The 21,916-nt window shown below is 37.1% G+C and overlaps 1 protein-coding gene across 1 annotated transcript in view; it reads left to right on the top strand.

Annotated features, from left to right (window-relative positions):
* The window catches only part of LOC139696725 (LHFPL tetraspan subfamily member 6 protein-like), a 964,114-nt gene that overhangs the window by 268,514 nt on the left and 673,684 nt on the right, over positions 1–21,916 (top strand). The window contains exon 4 of the mRNA XM_071595561.1: positions 14,565–14,683. Within this exon, the coding sequence (XP_071451662.1) occupies positions 14,565–14,683 (119 nt within the window). The remainder of the gene's footprint in view (positions 1–14,564; positions 14,684–21,916) is intronic.

Below are 21,916 nucleotides of genomic sequence, written 5' to 3'. Positions count from 1 at the left end.
CTAATGACTAAGTTGACTGCCTCGTGCGTGTTTATCACCTCCATGCGATTCTCGTGTGAGAAGAATGAATGACTTCACATGCCCAAAGCGGTAGTTAGCTAATCTTAATGAAATATTTTAACCTTTGGGAACCGAAATGCCTTAAACTCTCTAATTTTTTTAAGTTATTTTTTTTCAGTTTGACGGAAATCAAGCAGGAGGAATGCAGAAAATTCCCTTGACACCGTACTTTTGAATTTTCCCTTGCCCGCTTTTGGAGTTTCTCCGCGTTTCAACGCCGAGCTCCAACATTCACATACGTGTGCTATTTAAAAAAAACGAAAGTGGAGAGTTTTTTGCGATGTAGAGGCTATATTTCATTAGCGGGCCACTTGGAAAGCACCCTAAATTTTCCACCGGGGCGTGCTTCATTCTTTCGGCGACATTATTCATTATTCCCTCTCGTTTCTCCACATTTATCACCCCTTCTGTGCCTCTTTTGCGTTCATCACACTTCCATGCTCTTTCTCTTTCCCTCTCCTGCCTGCCTGCCCCACTCCCTCTCTCCGTCTCGCTAACTATCTCTGCGTCTTTTCCCGCACCATTTAAATCCCGTTCGCACCCTCCACCACCTTATTTCGCCATTTGCGCAATCCCTCACGTCCTATCGATGTTTGATTTTTCCCCACTCATATTTTCTCCTTTTATCGTCGAACTTAAAAAGTTCTCTTCCTCCTCCCACCAAACCTTTCCTCTCGGCTTCCGTTCTCGATCCATCCAACTCTCAATGCAGGAGTAACTTTTCTTCCCTCCTTGAACGGGGCATTCTTGGAAGATCCTTACCCCTTTCTCTTGCCTCCATTATTGCTATGCTCTTCTTTTTTTTCCTCCTCCCACCATTATTTTCTCGACGTCTTCATTCCGTTGAAATGCTGCCGTAAATGTCTTCTCACTCTGTTTGGTATCGATTTTTTCCACGAAAGTTTCTCTTTTTGGGTTGTGAACTCCGTTGTTCAATGGTTTTGTTTATTTTTTCTCTCTCCTCTCTCTCTCTCCAAGGCTGAAAGGATTATTTTCTCGCCTCACATTGAATAGAAAAAAATAGTGAATATGAACGGATACTTGCAACACCTTTGTCTTCGACATTCATTCTTTGGATTTGTATTAAAATGTTCGAAAAACTTCTGAAGCGAGAGAATTTCAAACGCGTCTTTGACGCCCTTGTAAATCTTTTTATTGAAGTGCAAGATGGACCATAGAGGACGTGTATCACGCGAACTCGAATAAAACCTAAAACAGTGGCGATTATTCTTGGAGAATACCTTTCTATTTTCGATCCATTAACCAATGCCTAACCGTTGCCAGACAGTAGAGTAAAATTTAGTACATTAGAGTAGAAGCAAGATACTTTTGCATATGAATGGCTCATGACGTCTTCTGGAGACTGGGTCTATATCAGCTTCAAGAACCAGGGTCCATTGCAGCTTACCGTGGGGCCTTGGGTTAATAAACTAAATGCAGTCAGCATTTCCGAATTTTTTCTCTGTCAAATATTTAATTTTGTTATTTTGGTCATATCCTCATTTATTTAAACTCATCTGATTTCCGCCAATCTATTGTCTCATATAACATGTAATCTACTGAGGCTTTTTTAAAAAATATTATTGGAAAATTTGTACCAAGAGCAGTTAATACGAGCTCTTAATGTAATATTACAACTCTTGATTTCTGCCCGATGAATCGAGAATTGAAAATTGTTGGAACAGATTTAATTGTTTGTTGGAAGACATTGTATTAGATAACTGCGAGGGAATAATTTGACATTCGTCATATACGTTGAGTAATGTATACACATTTCGTGGGGTTTGAATAGTCAGTAAATATCTCAGCAAATATACTTTTTCCACGGTATGATACAAGCTAAAGACTTGCTCAGATGCAACACAGAATTGTATGAAAGAAGCTTGGAATTGGTGCATGCCTTCCATTGTTCTCTTCTGAGCAAATAAGACCCATGTTTTGCGAAAAGAATTTCGATGGCCTAGAAATGCTTGAGATAGACGCAGGATTTAACAAAATGGCGCAGCATGCCTTGCTTGGAAGGTATAAGGACCGAATATTGAAGCCATAGTGGGCAAAAGATGTTCTCATTTTAGTTTTGTAATTTTTTCCGAATTGGTCATTTATTATTTCTTCCTTAATGGAGATTTTTTTTAGGCAAAGTTCACATGGTTATCGTAAGATTTGACACTGGCCGCACGTGTAAGTCTCCTGATAACACCTAAATTTCTACTTTAAGTGGGACGTTAGCGTGGCAATAGAAAAAAAGTAGACAGGAAGAGGTAAGAAAGAAGACAAACTCTTTATATTGGACTATTGACAATGTAATAAGAAAAATACCACGATTTTTACAGCTCTTGGCGATAGGGTGTGTGAATTTTTCGGTATTTGCTTATTTCCATTATGCTAAGGAAATGGAATTATTCGCTCACGATTCTAGATCTGCAGGCATAGAGTTCAGTTATATACCTAATTCAACTGTAGATAATTTTATGTTAAGTACCCAGAATTGGCAAGATTCTTCAGAACTATATGCTCACTACTTTAGATCAACGGTGCCATTATTTAAATTATTCTTTGATATAATTGTGGAAAACGTGTAGATTATATGTTACTTAGAGTAATGAATTTATTGTTAAATTAAAATTAAATCGGTACGTGTGCAAATAAAAAGTTGAAATATTTTGTGAGTGGCTATTTAAATTCGCTGTGACGATTGCCCCTCGACATTTAATTTGGAATTGAATGAATTTAGCACCTCAAGTGCTTAATTTGGAAATTATTTCCTCTTGAAAAAGAGCTTACACCCGAAAAAGGTTAAAATGGTTTAATTGAGCCTGCACCTGGGAAAAAATTATCTGCGGTGCAATTTCGTCGCAAAATAATTGTTTTTTTCGTCTTCTTGCGTTCGCAAATTGATTTTCTGCTCGCAAGATTTTCTACCTCTCATGAATGAAACCGTCTTCCCCCCTCGGAAAATAATATTTTACTTGACGGTGCCGCAGAAATATCCGGGTGCCAATTGAAATATTAATTAGGCGGCTCTCCGCCTCCTTTGGTCCCGCTAAAACGAATCGGCACCGTCCCCGTTTTCCGTCCTCTCGTCCCGTCGCTCTCCTCACAGTGAGACGGAATTTTCTTGAGTCGCTGCGCTCCGTTGGAAGTTCTTAGGTAGTATAAAAAAAAGACGTCTACCTCGTCGAGCAGTGAATCATTCAGTACCCATAGATTTTTTTTACTCGGAGAAGATTATCTCCATGTGCTTGCGAACTGCCGTTCCTTTCAGTCCCTCTTCACCACCTCACACTCTTAACATCTTCTTCCAACCCCTCTTTCTCTTCAAATACAAGTTACCGGCTCGTAAAGTTCCAATTTCTAGTTGAGCGCTCCGATCCTTTTCCCTGGCGAGTCTTTTCGGGGTCGACTCGTGAAGAATTCAAAAGGGTGTTTCCTTGGAAAAACGGGCGATGCGCGGGCCTCTTCAGTCCTCTTTTCAGTGCGGGTCCTTTTTCTGACCATCCCACTCGACGGAAATATCGTTTCGCTCACTTGGTGCTGAAATTCGGTCGCCGCATTTGCAGGGCCAAGGAGGGCGCCCTTCCTGTGCCAAGGATGGCGCATCTTTTCGTCCTCATCTCCCCTCCCGATGTTGAGTGGGCATCGAGAACTGTTGGGCGACGACCGTCGTCAAGTTATATTGGTTTAAATGAATGCCTGTCATGGGAAACCGTCCGGTGACGCTATACGCCGAACTTCTATAAAAATGTTCCTGAATATTATAAGATCCCGTTCTTTAATGCTAAATTTTATTTTTAAAGTTAGTCAGATTCGATATTAAAATGTTTATATATTATAAATATATACATATATATATATATATATATATATATATATATATATATATATATATATATATATACATATATATATACATATTTATATATTTCGAATGAAGTATAATTTTTTAATGGTATTTCATCGATCATAATAATGAGGAGATAGGTAAGATGTAATCGTGTTTAAATTTGTATCGCTTTCGGGGTAAAATTATTTGTGATTTCGATCAAAGTTCAAACCCTTATACTCCATGACATATTATCAGAGGATGCAAATATTGTCAAAACCATGGTCGGGTGATTTTTAAAACGCAGTTTCAAAATTTACACGTTTGTTTATTCCTTTTTGTTGGATATTAGAAAATTTTGTCCCTGAAAAACTTAATTGCCTCTACGTATTTCTAATAGAAAATTTCCAAATTTGACTCAGGGCGTAAACTCAAACAATGAAAATACAGATTGATAGATAGATAGATAGAGGTCTTTATTTGGGCGAAATTTAGACCAAATAGTCCCATCTTTCATTTATCTTATCGTCATATACATATTATAATAGCCATAAAATTTAAAATTACATGCATTCACAAAACATATACACGTGTATACACTTAAATACAAATAGGCAGGCAGGCATTCATTACGCACAGATATGCAAATCTAAAAAATATATGCATCCATATATACAGGTCATTTACATATATTTTATATTTAATGTACATTTCAATTAATTGTGCACCTATGCATGCAAACATACACCAGGTAACTTTAACTGAAGAAACAAAACAATAAAATATAGAAAGTCCAGACAACGAATAAGGTTTGTGGGAAAAGCTAGGGAAAGTGTGGAGTTGTTCACACAGTAAAAATCCAGCCAGGAAAACATTCACAAAGAGAAGGGGGGTGTGAAAAACCTGCGAAAACAACCCGAAGGTCGGTTTGGTAGGTGATTGTAGAGATCACCCAGTACTAAGCCCGACGGCGTGTGAAATTCACACATCAGGGTAGGGGGGCCAGTTCCTTTCTCTATGTCGCTTATGGTTTCCCAGAAATATCTGGTACCGGAAAAATACATTGCTTGTGTGGAGCTGCAGGTGCCCAGAGACTTGCCCGGGAATCAAACCCGGTACCCTCCGGTCAGTAATCCAACGCCCTGCCCCCTGAACTACCGCGACCCCCACACATAGGTTTCAGTTGCGTAATAAATGTAACTGAAATTGAAATAAAGAATTTAATAACATTGATAATATATGAAGAGCAATGAGAATCATAACATCAACTAAAAATAATGACACAAAATGATGAAAATAGGACTTGGAAACATCAGAAAGGTTATAACAATTTTACATTTATTATCGTAAATGTTCTTTGCCTACTTGATCTTTATCATCAATAATTTTTCTGTATAATCGTTAATATATTTTTTCATGTATTTTTTTACTGCTTCAATCATAGGTAGTAATCTCTGTTGTAAATGAAGTTTACCCCGTGTACTCCTTTCAATCATCGGCTCGACATTGTGACACAGCATCCATAGAGACGTGGATCTTTCCGCAGCGTTCATGAATGAGTGAATGAGATGCAAATTTCCTCCTTGAGAAACCCTTAGTCTCAGACGTTGTCGCGAAGATCACCGAGGCCTTACTAGAGGAAGTATCAGTGGCAGTGCTGGAACTCCGCGACGGAAGTTAAAGAGTTCCTCCTCTTCCCTACCCTCCTCAATCTCCCTCCCTCCATCCTCCCCATCATCGAACTTTTAGAGAATTTTTCCGGATCTCCCACGGCGGCGTGGAGCTTCTTTCCCGCATCTCTTCCGGATGATGTGGTCCTTTCCAATTGATCCATCTCCATAAAGGGCGAGGATTCCCTTCTCTCGCTAGCGAGATGGATTTTTTCAAGCATCCCGTTCCCTCTTCCACTCCTCGAATACATTCCCAAATAGCATTCCCAGGGTCGTGTGGTTAGGAGCGGAAGATGTTCGCCGTAGCTGCGCACCGTTTGCTGCGTCCGTGTGCTTATGCAGGTAACTGGGCACTTTTATCGGCGAACTTGAAACCTATTTGGATTTGTAAAGGTGCCCGCCTACGTTACGTAATTTAAAAACTCTCGCGATCTCGCTCCAGCGTCAAAGTTTCCATGAGTTTTATTATTATTATTTATTTTTCGCATTCTCACGGTTCGGCGGCGTTTAAACTCTGCTAACTCTATGCATGCGCAAATGTTTGGGGGGAAAAAATTCTGACTCACTGAATGCATCAAATCTCTCTTGCTTCCTTTCGGCTATCACGTCAAAGTTGGGTACGGGTTGTGTGCGTGATTTTTCCCTCGGAGTTGATTTTTTTCATAAAATTAATCATTCACCTTGTGTTTCCACGGAAGTTTTTCAACTTTTATGCACTTCTTACTTCATCAATTGTAGAATTGCATATTTATTGTTACGTAAAAAATGTCCTAGTCTCTACGTGTTTAAAATTTTAGACTCGTAAATATCTTTCAGGTAAACTTTCCGCTTTGGGAATGTTTTTACTTAATTTCTAAGTATTTCAGTCGAATACGTGTGTCCGTATGTATTCTTACGTTGTTTCAGTTCCATTGCTTCACATAGTGAATTTTTCTGGCTACATAAATGTTACCGCGAACCTTTTCCATTTTCGTATCTAAACGGCCTTATAACTATGCACTGTGTTTCTTAACCCTTTTCATTTTGGCTCCATGCCTTCGTCTTTCTATTGACAGACCGATGCCTGCAGACCATAAAATAATTTTGACAAGCAAGCATCATTTAATGAGATATTTATTTAATGTATTATATTCGAAACATTTAAACTATTCTAAATTTGATTATATTCCGTCGGATATTTTTGAGTCGTTTTGGACTCAGACTTTTTTTTACCCCTATCAAACGAATGTTTATACTTGAGGCATTGCAGTTCAATTTCATCCGCACTCTTTTTCCTCTCTTTGAGGATTAACGAACGTACCCCTTGCTCAGCTAATTAGCCATCAAAAGAACTGCCTTTATAAACGAGACTTGGTTTGATATTTGATGGTAGATCTCATATGAGACTAAGCTATATGTCCTTAGATATTGAAGTGCTAAAGACATTTTTTCTGAAGGTTTTAAAGAATATTCTCACATTTAAAAAATCAATCAGCTCTTATTGAAATGAAATTAAATTATAGAATGTGTAATTCCGCACACTTAATTTAAAAACACGATCCAGGTTTCGACGTTGACCGTCATCATCATCACCTGATGGTGATGTTTAACATCGAAACATGGGTCGTGTTTTTTAATGAAGTGTGTGAATATTGAAATGAAATATTTGACTTTGTGTGTGGAAGCACAAAAACAATAATTTCATTTCATTTCAAAATACTTTGTAAACTTAGTAAAATGTCGCCGGAGACTTTAAATTCTATCAACCATCTCCCTTTCAGTTAGCATATCCCATGATGAAATCCTGGATTCGAACTGGAAACCCTTTGGTCAGTAGCTTGATACTCCGCATATTAGGTTAGTATGCCTCTAGACGACTAAGAACCTCACTATAAACTCTCTTATATCTTCCATTGAGAACTTTCCGTTTGGAAATGTCTTTGGCTTGATCACTAGGGTGTTGACCTCCCAAACTAGTGGCTGGCAATGCAAAACTGGGTGGAGTATTCTTTTTCCACTCAGTTGAATTTTTTTACCCTATGCGGTACACGCTCTTAATTGAAGTTTCTTACCTTCCAGATGGGAATAATTAAGTACAGCTTTCTTATCTGGGTCATTTAGTAATGCGAAAACGAGCGCTGCAGGTTTTGCGAGAGTAAGATTAAAAAAACGCATTTTAGAAAGGTGCAAGGGAGTTCATTCCGCTTGAGCGAATCGGATTCAGTGCACCGCGGGCGAGGAAGCCAATGGACCAAGGGTAAAATACTTATCTCTTTCTCTCTCTCACCCTCTCTGGTTGAGTCTTCTTCCCACCTTCTCTTTCCCCCGAATCTTCAGCGTTAATATAAGTAAGAATATTGTGGTAGTGCTATGTTTTCTTTCTTAGTTACGTGGTAGCGTCAAACGGTGTGTAAACAGAACAGTCGATACGCTTTTTCCAGCGACTTTTCCACGACTCGAAGGCTCTCCCTGGAAGGTGGATGACCCTTAAGGATACGCGTGCAGGCGTCTTTGACGGCACTTAAAGTTCCATGGTGGTACCCTTCGAGGAAGGATTTACCTTTTGGGAATTGTAAATAGTCTGCTCGTGCTAAGTCGGTACTAAGGCGTTTGGGGAATCGTCGCGATGCCATTGCAGGTCTTAGCAAGCAGACATTCCACTCTGCTCTTGGTCGAGTTTATGGTAGATATACGCTAAATTTTCAGTGATAAGGATGTACACTGCCATCTTTTCGATGCGAATACGATCTGCTATCATGCGCACACTTAACCGATGGTGTGAATTCAGCACTTCAAGCGCACGTTTCATGTTGTCGTCGGTTCTTGACTTTGACGACCATCCAGCGCAGAGCTCGTCCTCCACGTTCTCTCGGTCGTCTTTGAGGAGCTTGTGCCACTTCAAAACTGCAGTTCGTGACAACCTTTCATCGTTGAACACGAGAATTATGCTCAACGTCTCCGTGCGAGATTTCCCAAATCCCACACAAAATTCGATGGCGTATCGCTGTTCAATTTTCACTGCATTTTGCGCTTGCACCGAGTCACTCGACAGGGGTCCAATAAAAAACGTTCCAACCTGAACGAACGCTCGCAGGCGATTGACGCGTGTTGAAGGTCAGGCGCCCCACCCCCGAGCCTGCGCAGTACAAGCGCACTACAACGCAGAGTCACTTCAGGTAAAAATTATTCCCGTCACTTTTTATCCAAACCATGTGTATACACCCATACGTAATAATATATGTTCTTTCGAATCATTTTAGTCTCCATTGAATACAACTGCTTTAAAGCAGAAAAATCCGCAAATATTGACATTTATATACAGGCGATGAAAAGGTTGTATTTAAATTAATTAAATAATTTAAAGTGATGTCAAATTCGTGGCAAACTTTTCATTCTTTTTTTCCTTTTTTTCGCGCGTGGTAAAATCCCCTTCGGCGCAGCATTGGCTTGCTCAAGTCACCCAACTCTATCTTGTGCAATGTTATGAAATACGATTTCTCCAAATTGACTTTTGTGTAACGCACCAATTGACGATTTCGTCACGCATAATTTTTTGTAACATCGAAAACACATAATAAGAATTTTGGGAATGAAAGTGAACGTAAAATATGAGCATTATTAAACTCATATGTAAGAAATATTTAATTGAGTCTGCTCAACCGAAAATCTCCTAAATATCGTTTGTTTTTATGCAAGCATTCATAAGCCACCCTCCAATGCACTCAACGGTGAAAGATTGGGGAAGGTGGATGGAGCCAGGATCCCAAGGAGTGAATCTTTTTATAAATATTCACTCCTTGGGATCCTATTCACTCCTGACCACTTGGTCGTCCAGAAAGATAAAATCATTGCTGGAATTCATGTGGGTTTTTAATACCAAATGCCCTCTTAATTTGTCCAAGAATACCAGCCGGTTCTTTGATAACTGTCAACCCCCGATACATGTAATAAGAGAAGGAGCACTGACTGAGAGGAAGTTAAAACGGAAAGGCATTGAGTATAATCAGGAGCATTTTACAAAGTCAGATTCCTTGGTTCTTTTCCTTATGCAGGAAACGTTTATACTACTTGGAAACCACTTTCCTTCAGCTTCATCATTAAACTCCTCGTTTTTGTTCTTTGTAACGCGTTGCCTGTCCACTTTATTGAAGATATTCATAAACTAATTCTAATTAATTAAATGTCTAGAATTATAGTTTTTCACAAAAAACTAGAGCCACGCCCTGAAGTCGTCTACTTACCATTGAAAACAATTCCATTCCCACTGAATCGGGCATTAACCATCTGGAAGACGAATTAAATTACGAACTAAAATTTACCCGGAACTTAAGTATGCTAATAAGTACATTCAAACTACGAAGGAGAGCTCTGGCTTCCTCGTTGTGTAGATAAATGCGCCTAGCACTGATATTAAAAGAGCTCTTCCTTCCGTAGCCTCACTTCACCCTATTACAGGCTTAGTAGAACCTCACCTTCCATTCCATTAGTATGGCCTGAGAGTTACACATATATAAACAACTCCACCATTAGTGCGATGTTACAACTTTCGCTCTAAACTTAAATCAAATCCATATCCTCTCATAAACACCATATTGATACTTGAAACTGACGAAAAGTTTGATTCACCGGGAAAATTATTCAGTCTTTCATTAATTTTCTCCTCGTAAAAATTGTAGTAAATATTCATTAGTCATTGGTGTGTGTATCATGTAGCATTTATCAAATAGAGTGTTGTGTTCGGAGGCGTGTTTTGGGATTGAGAGCCCCATTCCCAATCCCAATCAGGGAAAAATTCTTGCATGAGGCACAGTTGTTCTATTCTAGTATTTAGGGGTGTAGTACACTGTCCAGTATAAAAGGCAGGGCATCGTTGACACTTCAGAAGGTATAATACATTGCTGGAAGTAGATGAGGAATAGGGAATTGGTGGAACAGAGCTAAAAAGCGGGTGGTAGAGGTATGGGGTTCAAAACAAACCGTTCTTATATACTTATCCCTCTACTAACTTGTCAAATTCCTTTCCCTCCTTTGTTTTAGATAATGCCAACTTTTCCTTTGCGATTAACTATTTTTTGACTCTTCACATTCGTCTCATGTCGGCGGTGAATTATTTCACTTGTTTGCCTCATTTTTGACGTCGGGCGTCCGTTTTATTCCTCTGAGAAATGAGTGGAATGGGAACCCTCCTTGTTTATTTCGACGGTGATAACGGTACTTTCTGGAAAATTTTGCCCAGTTTTACGGACGCTCCACGAAAAATACGTGGGAAGCGAGGCCAAAACGGGGAACCCTTGAAATTTTGATGACACGGATCCTAAATAAATTGTGAGTTCAGAGTGTTTGCCATAAGTGTCGTTGGGTCAATGCGTTATCCATGGCGATACATGCTTTGGCGAGAGTGGAATTCCGCGGATGGAATATAACCAGTCTCTGAAAAGTCCGAAGTGTTCCGGTAAATTACGGTATGAATACCTGCTATGCGTGACAGATCTCTCATGTTGCAGAACTTGGTGGGAGGGAGGAATGAAGGGTGTAGTGTACTGAGGTTATTCTCGAAAAAACATCATTGGCAGTTAAAACAGAGCGAACAACGCCTTCCGTGGGCGTCATATTCGAAACGTCGAGTGCCCCTGAGTCAAAATTCAGCGAACCTCTCGTTGCGTGTGGAGCAGTATTCACAACATTCCTGCTCCGTTTCATTTAATCTTATTTGGCATTCTCTCGGGCTTGTTGAACATGCCATTTGCAAAAGGTTTGTGAAGATTATGAACACGAAACGCGTACACATCGGGAATAAAAGAGATATATATATATACACACACACACATTAATAAACATTATATTTGTATGTAAGTATATGCATACAAACACATTATATATGTGTGTGTGTTTGTGTATATATATATATATATATATATATATATATATATATATATATATATATATATATATACATACATATTTGAAAATTAAATTCCTGATCACAAACTTTTAAAAAAGTCGTATTTTTCCTTCTAAATATATTCAGACTCTTTCCTGTGACTAATAAACTTTGGTAATCAACCTTAGTTTTGTAATAGAAAGAGAGGAAGGATTGAAAAGCAACTATAAGTTATTGTTTTGACATAATAATAAACTAAACATTTTCGTCCTGGATGACTTATTTCTGCGAAAAAAATTTCTATGAAAAATTTGTCGGGGCATGCGAAGTTTTATTGAATGATTTCCGAATTGTTTCCGTGTGGTTTCACGAATAATAAATAACTCGTATATAGGCAACTTACGTTAGGGAAGACTGTGGGCAGTGGAACCAAGCATGAATCCAGTGTCGGAGAAGAGAAATGGAAATACCCTCATCCTTTAAAATACTTTCATAATTAGATGCGAGGGTCTTTGTGTGACAAAGTCATCTTGCACCATCATTATAAGTTGTCATAATGTCTATAGAATTCGAGAGCATGGATTGAACCTATATTTAAAGTTAAACTGTGAGAGCGTTCAATTTACCCCAAAATTTGTCCGTATTGTATTTTCATGCCGCCATTGAGTAAACTTCCAATATTCGTAGATTTCCAATAGCAAGGAACCCAATTGTCGATTTGATCGGTGAGCGTGAGAAACACCCTTTTGTACACACCCGTGTAAAAAGCATGCGAGAGAAAAGGGAAACAGTTTTTTACCGATGCGTGGATTTACAGGAAGTTCCATTCTTTATAATAAAACATCTCGGGAGATACCTGGAAGAAAGCAACTGGGCTTGAAATAAATATCCTCTGGCGAGCGAGCTAACCATGGAACTATCACACCTAATTATTTTGAATTTTCAAGGGCATGTATCTAGAAAATGTAGCTGAAAACTTGTTGCTCACCTCTCGTATACGTAAAAACAACTTTTTAAAAATTTGATTCTAAGTTTTCATTTATTTATCTTTCTGAATAATTATTATATACCTACGTATTTTATACTCGTATGTTAGATATGCTTTTACATCGTTTTCTCATGGGAAATCAGTTATGGATGAGATTGAAGCCTTTTAAACGCTAAGAGACCTCGTTAAATTTAGCAAGAAAACAATATTCGTTATTATTATATGAGTTTAATTATAATTAAACTCATGCCGCAATTAAATTAACTGTATGTTCCTGAAGTTCACTTATTTTTGCTCTATTCCTTCGTGCGAACAATTTTTTGCTGAGTTATAATCGCCGAATTAATTCCGTATCTATAATATTTTTACACATTCTAAGAAAACGTTAAAATATTTCCGAATTTTAATAAAATCTGGTTGCTGAAATATATGTCTCCGATATTCACTGCCATATTTTTTTGGAAACTGTTCACGATTTCCTAAAAATCCCATTCTTGTTAAAATACAAATGAGGAATGTATTTATTAAAATGGTATTAAATTTCTGTTTTTTATTTGACATGCTAATGAAGTATATTCATCTTTTTAAACTGTTTTTATTTTTGGGTACTAGATTTTTTTTAACTTTTGCAATTTTTTCCAAATAGTTTTGGTTTCTTTTTCACCTTTTCTTTGACTTTACTCATTGTTTAAATTCCAGCTGAGATTTTGTAACATATGTGAAGAATTTCACCGTGTTAATTGACTGATAGTAAATAGTCAAGATACGTATGTATGTACATGCAGCGAATGATAAATGAATAAATTTCTTTTTTCTGTAATTTACCACTTGCTTCCTGATCAGTGGGAAATAACATTTTTATAGGAATATTATTAAAGAGACCTGAGTACTTGTTAAAGAGGAAGTGATTATTTGTGAATTCGTATATTATGCTGCTGAATTAACCGTCAATGGTCACATTTACTAAGGGTAAATTTACAAGTGTTTTTATAGGGAATTATGATACAGAATGGCACCGCTCTCCGGCCCCCTTTTGGGGAATAGGAGCTGGTTCATTTTTTTTAGCAGAACAATTTTAAATCGATTACAGCTGTTTGTTCTTGCATGTAATTCGTAGTTTATTTATGGTGAGTTACCAAATCCTATTAGCATTGATCCTTTGAAAAAAAAACTTATTTTTTTATTTCCCGCAGTATAAGGAACCATTTACCTTTTTGCAAACAGAATTAGAGTTCGCTCAATTATAGTCTCTGATGATGATATGTTTGTTTTAAAATTTAATATTTATTCTTAAAAAATGCTTTTTCAGACCCTTTATCTATTTTCTCGGGTACCCATCAGGTAAACTTTGGTATTCAGCTTGAAATGGCAATTTTAACTCACTTTTCATGTTTAAATGTAATATTTATTTCCTTTCTTTGAGTGATTATTTACCTAATTAGGTATCTGCATTTCGGTATATTCAAGAGCGAAAACGCTGAAGCTTTGAAATTTGCTGATTTGATTTCTGAATCTAATGCTACCACTCGAACTACAAGTGTCTAATGGTGAAATTAATCAAAGGCTACTTTGTGTTAAATATTCTGGGTTAATTGATCGTTTCCATATCTGATGTCATAATTTATCATGTTTTCCTGAATTTTCAACGAGGATCTCAAAAAAAATTACACTTATTTCTTTGGTCCCAGCTCTCAACTTTGATTCCGTGATTTCAACAGTAGGCATATACTCCATCGAAGTTAACCCCGACATTGTGATAGCTCTGAAAGGAAACGTCTAAGAATTCATAGAAGATTTAAAGGCGATATTTTATCAACGAAAAATATATATATCAATGTATTGTATCAACGAAAAATGAAATTCCGTAGGCTATTTTAAAAACCGTGAATTTTTTTGAAATTTTGTTATAATATGTCCGTGTTTGATTGCCCTCACTCCAAATATTCGTGTGACGTCCACGTATCCATTTCCAAATGTAAATAAGTAGGTTAAAAAAAGAAGTATAGATTCAATGAATCAATATTCCTTCCTTGTTTTAACTAACATATGTAACTGTGCAGTGGAGACTCTTTTGTGGGGTGTATTAAAGGATCGTTATTTTTAGACGTCATGTCGACGCACTTGTTATCCTAGCTCCCTTCATCTCCTTTTCCTCTATTGCAGGGTCGTCTCTTAGGAGCAGTCGACGCCTACTTCGGCTCGTTCCGCCGGTGTAACTATCCAAGGGTATCTCCATCCAGCGGCCTCATAGAGATCGTCGAGGAATGCGGACGCTATTCAAGGTGAGTGCTCCAGAGGACCTTTTCTCCTTTGGGATTGGAATAAGCGCGACCTCTTTTGTCTCCCCCCCCCCCCACCTCCCTCCCGTTACCTTTTCATCTTCCTTCCAGGAACCGTCGGCCAATACCGCTAAAGCGTGAACAACACGCGCCTCATTTTAAATTACGTGCAGCGGAAACGATTTTTTTCCCGTTTAATTTTTTTTCTTTTTTCCCCATCTCCACTCACAAACACTCCCTGGTATTTATTTCTAGGGGCGAAGTCCTCTTTGTGAAGAGTCTCCTCTCATTCTCAGATGGAAGGTCATGTTTGCACTGTGATGCCCATCTACCCAATGGATTAAAAACTGCGACTTGCATGTGATTCGAACGCTTTGAATACATTTTGGGATCTCTCCCAGCGTCATAAGACAATAGCGCGGATGTGGCGTTAGGGCGAGCTAAAATAAACAATATGAGTGTACCTTTTTTTCCGCGTTGAGATGACGTAAATATCGCTTGAGTGCATAGATATTTTCATTGCCAATACCTTTTGTGCAGATATTTAATCTATATATACTTATAATAACTTGGGAATTCTCTTTCAATTTCTTTACCTGGTGCAGGAATAAACTTTGTCCTGAGTCATCGTAAACGAACCGAAAAGAGGATTGTTCACACTCCTTTAATCAACGAATTTTACCTATGTATAATGATGACTTTATTTTATACCAAACAATGAATGAAAAAAGTACTGAAAGTCATTTCTGTGATTTGATCATCCACGTCAAAATCGACATATAAATTTGATTGCGATCTACGTAGAAACGTGATCGATTTCTGGGTGTTCAAATTAGTTGAGATATCTAGTGGTACAATAAATTTGAATTACTTGGGTGGATGCAAGTGACTACATATTTAGATTTATGTCCATACTATTGTGTGGACATAAATCTAAATATGTAGTCCCCGTTATTGGAATCCTTAACATTTACTCACCTTTGAACTCTTCAGAAAGCTACAAATGAAGCCAAAATTTTAACTCTTGCAAATTTTAAGATTTCATCTTTTCAAACTGCCATTCAAGCGTTTTTTATTGGGCGTCAACCATTTAGTTGGTTAGAGCCTCACGAGATCCTTAGTTGCATGTAGGTAATTACTGTTTCTCTGTGAACCAATTTATAGATAGCTAGATACCTATAGCTTTCAAGAAAGCCAATCGCGACCTCCAGGTAGTCAACTGAATTGAGTGATTTCTAATCGTGCGAAATTAACCTGGTTTTACGTTTCCTCATGTGCACTTATTTTATTTAGGGAAAAATGGGACATATTATGTACGTTTAAAATTTCTTTTAACAAAAAAGACTTTCGCACCTAAATATACTTCAGCAACTTTTAGAAAATCGTATTAATTTTTATGATTTTTCATCATTTTATGCTTTTCGTTTATTTTAGTTGCACTAAATCCGTTTTTTCCATGCGATATTTGTGTTACCGTGGCAACAAAATAATCTTCGTGCCTAGATGCTTGCAGTCTGCGTGGTTTCGGTGTCTCGCGCGTTTGATACATTTGAAATCTAATAGGTCGCGAATGTACACAATACGAGGACATCAGTTAAAGCGCAATACCAAGGCGTCCGAAGATAACAAAGTCAAAACGTCTGAATGATTAGATAAAGCGATCCGTAGCCGAATGGTTCATGTAACCGAATTATGATTGCATTGCTTTCCCTCCGTACAAGAAAAAACGAAATGAAGAGCGTCAGACAGGTCACCACCATAAATTCACCCTCGCATCGGCAGGAAGCACAACGCCTGACTTTCAATGGCCCTCGACTATCAAGAGATCATTTGATGCCGAAATGTGACAGTTAATGCGGCTTTGAAAAGCTGGTCCGGGATGGATGACAGCAAGAACTCTTTCGTGGGACACCGTTTCTGTATTTTTCAGTAACATGCCTTTCGATGAAAGTTCGCATTAATGCAGGATGCGGCAGCATACAAAACTCCTTTTTTGAAAGCGTTTGGCGTGTTATTATATACCTGTATGTTACCCCCCCTTGTTTGAACACAAAATAAATATTAAGAAGGGGTAGCTTCGCGATTTTTACTTTAATAACGTATGTAGCGTAAATCCACCTTGAAATCTTCTCTTGAATTTTACACCAAAAATAAAAAAAAAATTAACAGTTGGCTGCGTGAAGTGGGTCGAATTGCCAAGAAGAATTGGGAGTACTTCGGTATTCGTTAATTGTTCTTTAGAAATAGAGATTCTCGAATGGAAATAGAAGAAAAATGATGAATTTTAAACTAAATAATGGGAGCGATGAAACATTAACAACTCACATAGTTCTTTTTTATAATTAGGGTAGTATGATTACGAAATCAACTGTTTTATGTGGGTATATAGTATTTCATAACATTACTGATCACAAATACCTATTATATTTGAGGAAGTAATCGCTAAAAAGTAAGTCATTTTTCTTTAATATTTTAATGCAATTTTTAATTTACATCCATCTTTAATATCCTGATAATATCCATCCTGTTATTTTCCATTCCTTAATATTGTGAAATTAATGAACAGCAAACCCTTCAGATTTCTCCTTTCGGTGCTCGGCCTCACAGTGTGCCAGTGCCATTGGTATGTAATGGTATTAACAGCATTTGAAATTTTTCAATAGATATGTTAATCTATCATTGTGTTTAATTGTCGTCAGAGAGTTTCTACCTGATGTTTAATAGTTACAGAGTCACTCGCCGTGATTTTAAATCAAATTTACTTGAATCAATTGGTTGCATCAGGGTTGCTTACAATACTTGAATTCTTGATAACCGGGAAGAAAACCAGGGACAGGAATAATCATGAAAACACCTGAAACTTTGGAGAATTAAAGTTATTTTACTGGAAAATTGGAAACTGGAACTAGAAAGTAGGAGGAAAAATACCTTTTAAGGAATATGATACTGACTGATTCAGCGATTTTGAAAGTAACGGATTTCAATGCATAATGTTTTCTGAAAGTAAGTAAATTTTGCGAAATATATGTGTGTGCTCGGAAAGAGAAATCGTATCGTTAACCGAACCGACAAACAACTGCTTGTCTACCGCCGCACTACAACTATACCGCCTAAGGATACTCATTAGACACTTACTTGCATGACCGACAAAACTAAAGTAGAGATACGTACATATACTCCATAATCGGAATTATTATATGTCCGTAACAATAGGTGCCCCCTGATGTTTCCCTGTTGTATCACTATTTTACGAATTTGTGTTTCCTGTATTCTGGCAACAAAAAGCGCAAAGGCGTCATGGCACCGTTAACATTCATGTAGATTCTTTAAGAAGTTAAAAACTCCAATGTGAGGCTCCAAGACTGCAAGCCAAGTGATCTCTCTGCCGTTGCGGGATATTTTTTGGGTTAGCTATTCAATTGGTGAAACCTTTTTTTTTATTAATTCATTGTATGTCCATGAATGCCTACTCTACTAGGGGAAAATGTTGGAATATTAGCGAATGTAAAATTAGCAGTGTCCTTCGTATTGCACAGGGGTTCGGGGTAACCAAAATGACAGCACAATACCTTTGAAAACTAATTTTTATCATTGAAAACCTAGAAATCTCCTGGCATTATAAACCATCTAATTCCTGGCCAACCTATTAATTTAATTCATTTGGCATCCCTTCCTCACATTTTTGGAGCACATGATATATTATTTAATCCGAATAATCTTTGATTTTTGTATAGAAATACATTGTGATAGTACCTCGCGTATATGATGAAATGAGAATACATGTGTTAAAGAAAATAATTTTGACATAATGAGAGAACTGCTGTAATTGACGGTCTGGACCGTACATCCTCTGGTAATAATATTAAATCTGAATTATGACGCAGCAATCAAGTCACCAGCTTCAAAGAGTATATCCTGTAGCAGTGTCATAACTGATGAAAATTTTTGGACGCATGAATATTGGAAATAAGCTGTAAACACGAAAATATATTCCTACGGTGCTTCTTTTTATTATAAGTAATGATAGTGAATACATTATTTCCGGCTAGTTCGAACCCTTCTTACTATGATCTTCTGTACTTTTAATCTATAATTATTCCAGAGAATTATAATTCCTAATATAGAGATTGTATGTCTTTTTTATTTAATAATTAGTAGAAATTTCTTCGATGTCTATGTTGTTAGCCAATTAGTTTCTTGATGTATCATTAGCGTTATACAATGTTCATCACTCATAGATTACGTAGTTTTATTCTGAATTTTTCTGTGGCGCTTATTTATTGTAATGGTGGTTTAAGAAAATTCGCAATTGTCGTTTGGATTGCTTTGTTTCTTAAATTATATCGATCTTTGCAAAAGTCTAGGTTCCCGATACAGTTTCATGATAAATTCTATCTAATGCAAAGAAACACTTATTCCTACATGTTCCTTTTTGAAACTTCTCCTTTATTACCTTAGCGAAAACTGGTATCTTTATGATACCTCTGAGGTTTTCATTATTTTCCCCAGACTGGGCGGGTGTAATAGGTTTGCCAAGCATATTCTTTGGTCTACTAAGCTTATGCATATTATATAAATTCGCAGTTGTGGTCTAAACGCATCAGTGCCATTCTTGACTTTTTAGATGTTATATCCTGGTCTCAAATACACAAAAAGTAACTTTGATATGTCTTGTGAACTGAATTTCCACTTACCCATGTTTCGATAAGTGCCCTTCATCCCTTCCTCCTACATTCCGACTCCAAACTGTCTTTATGTTTCTTCCATTACCTCTGTGTCCGTAAACTAAGTCACTCAACCAAGATTAAATTCTTCTGAAACCTATCTCAAGGTTCACGGCGATTGGATATAATTTAATGCGGTTCAAAGAACTCTTCCAAATTCAATAATTTTCTACTTTATAAAATATGTAAAGTCTGACAAGTCAATTATTCCTACAGAAGGGGTACCACATCTGATGAAAAGATACAATTTATACAGATACCCAAAGAGGCATGTCATATTTATAAATTGTTTTGGGTTTTTTCCGAAACATTGTATAAAAAGAATGTAAAATGCCTAAGTTTTTCTAATTTTTCTCTCTTTTATAAATTTGGTGGTTAACGCTAATCTGTTTTCAAAATCGTTCGTCAATAAAAATTAAAGTGTTGAAATTCACTGAAATATAGTGTCCATCGTCTAGGCATAATCATGATTCACGTTATTATATTAAAAAACTATGGTTAATATAGGGTTAATTCTAAAGATAATTCGGGGATATATAAAAATTAGTGCTTTAATAAAATAAGGATATTTCCCGTATTACCCGTACTTGTCTGAGAAGCTCTTAATTTAATTAATAATTTTGAAAAAAATTGTTCGACTTTCTATCCGAAAAATCGGTCAAGACAGTAACTAATTTGGATAAACGTAGACCGTCGCGTATAATGATTTAATTACCGTTCGTCGCAGGATTGAATCCAGCAGAAGAACATCTTTTGTTTTATGGATTGTGCAAATGAGAAAGAAAAAGAGGACTTCGCCAAAGCGAACTTTTCTTTCGCCCTGTTATTTACCGTGTCTTTTCTCTTGGGAAAAATTCCGTTCCTTTATTCATGCGACTGAGATGTGACGCTAGGCCGATCAGGAAGTTTTCCATTCCTTTGAAAGTCAAATGTAGACCGATTTCTTAATCCCTTCCGAGGGAATGACGCCAAAAAAAAACGGGAATGCAGTAGAAATGAGAATTCTATATATTTCGAGGTGGGGGTGGAATTGAAATCCACCTGCTGACGTGAAAGAGGAGAATAGTTTCGAGCGTTTTTCGTAAAGTTCCCTCGAGATGAGTGGTAGAAAACTAATTTAACGGCGGCACCTTCATGCTAAACGGATTAATTCGTCTAATGCACTGCTCCCACCAGATTATCCGATTGACTCCAAAGGAACAGAGTGGGATTGAATCAGCATAAAGCCTCGAATGATGTATGTGCTCTCTGAGTTGTATCAGGGCGCTCTTTGAATCGGAGGGGGGGGGAGGGTTACACAAACGAGGTTCCCGTGTCTCTAAGAGTAGTCCATCTAATTCAGTCCTTCAGAGGTCGCATTATGGCACGGTTAAAATGCTCTCAGGCAGAACCAATTCAGCGTTATTTTACAGACCCCATGCTTCCTACAATCGGAGAACAAATGTCTTTTGCCAATTTCAAATATGAAAGTTCTAATCTGCTTTTGCTGAGGTTTCACTCGCGTTTATTTGGCTTTGGTCTATACTATAAGAGTTTTTAGTCCATACAAGACATAACATGAATCAATTACAACGCCATGCGTCAGAATTGGTTTAGTTATTTTCGAAATATAATTTTTATTTGGGTACTTAGGTTTAGAATATGAGCATATACCAATGCTCGTACAGTATCTGTCCAATTCAATTTATCCTCATCAACGTTGCATTTATTTGTGTGCTTTGTCAATGTTTTTCCTACTCTTTCTCATTTTAGACCTAAAAATTATTTTATCATGTATGACTCATCCAGATCTTAGCTAAGCAAACTTTGGTATTGAAATAAGGACAGTGATTTCGGTTCTATATCATAGAAAAATTAGGTAGGTCATAGCCCAAGAGCACTTGTGCGTTGCAGAATGTGATGTTAAAATTTCATAATATTCTAGATGTTCTTCATGTAACCAAAATGGTTATTTTGACCAATGATAAATATATTTTAAATCATATTCATATCCAATCAACGAGATAAGCAAGGAATGATACGGTGACTATTTCATTCAACTCTGCTACTTACTGTTGTTGAGTGGAAATAATTGCCTGAAGTTATTATGCGGTCTCTTATTATTACTTCTTTTGGTTGCGACTACATGAAGTCGCATTTATTTATTGAATGATTTCGCACTTTGAATTTTTTCTATTGTTTTCTATTTCTAATTTTTTCTATTGTTTTCTATTTCTAATTTTTTCTATTGTTTTCTTCAAGAGCCTCGTTTGCAAAAATTAAAATTTTTTTACTCACGTGTTCTTTGAGTTGGATTCTTCTTTGTCGCGTATAACGTCCTAACTTTATACTTGGCGGATTGAGATCAATATTTTTTACCAGAGCTAGAAACAATATACAATTACTACAATTTTACTTTTTTTGCAAAAATTGTTAATTATCTTATGATGTGGAAATCATGTAACTTCAAAGCACTTGGTCGAGCTTTCCGTCGGGGTTTAATTCAGAGTGAAATGAATGATGGGATTTTTGC

Source organism: Hetaerina americana, unplaced genomic scaffold (genome assembly GCF_022747635.1).
Source record: "Hetaerina americana unplaced genomic scaffold, ioHetAmer1.1.p SCAF_7, whole genome shotgun sequence".
NCBI lineage: Eukaryota > Metazoa > Arthropoda > Insecta > Odonata > Calopterygidae > Hetaerina > Hetaerina americana.
Note: the sequence above shows the minus strand (reverse complement) of the source record. Positions and strands in the feature narration are given on the sequence as shown.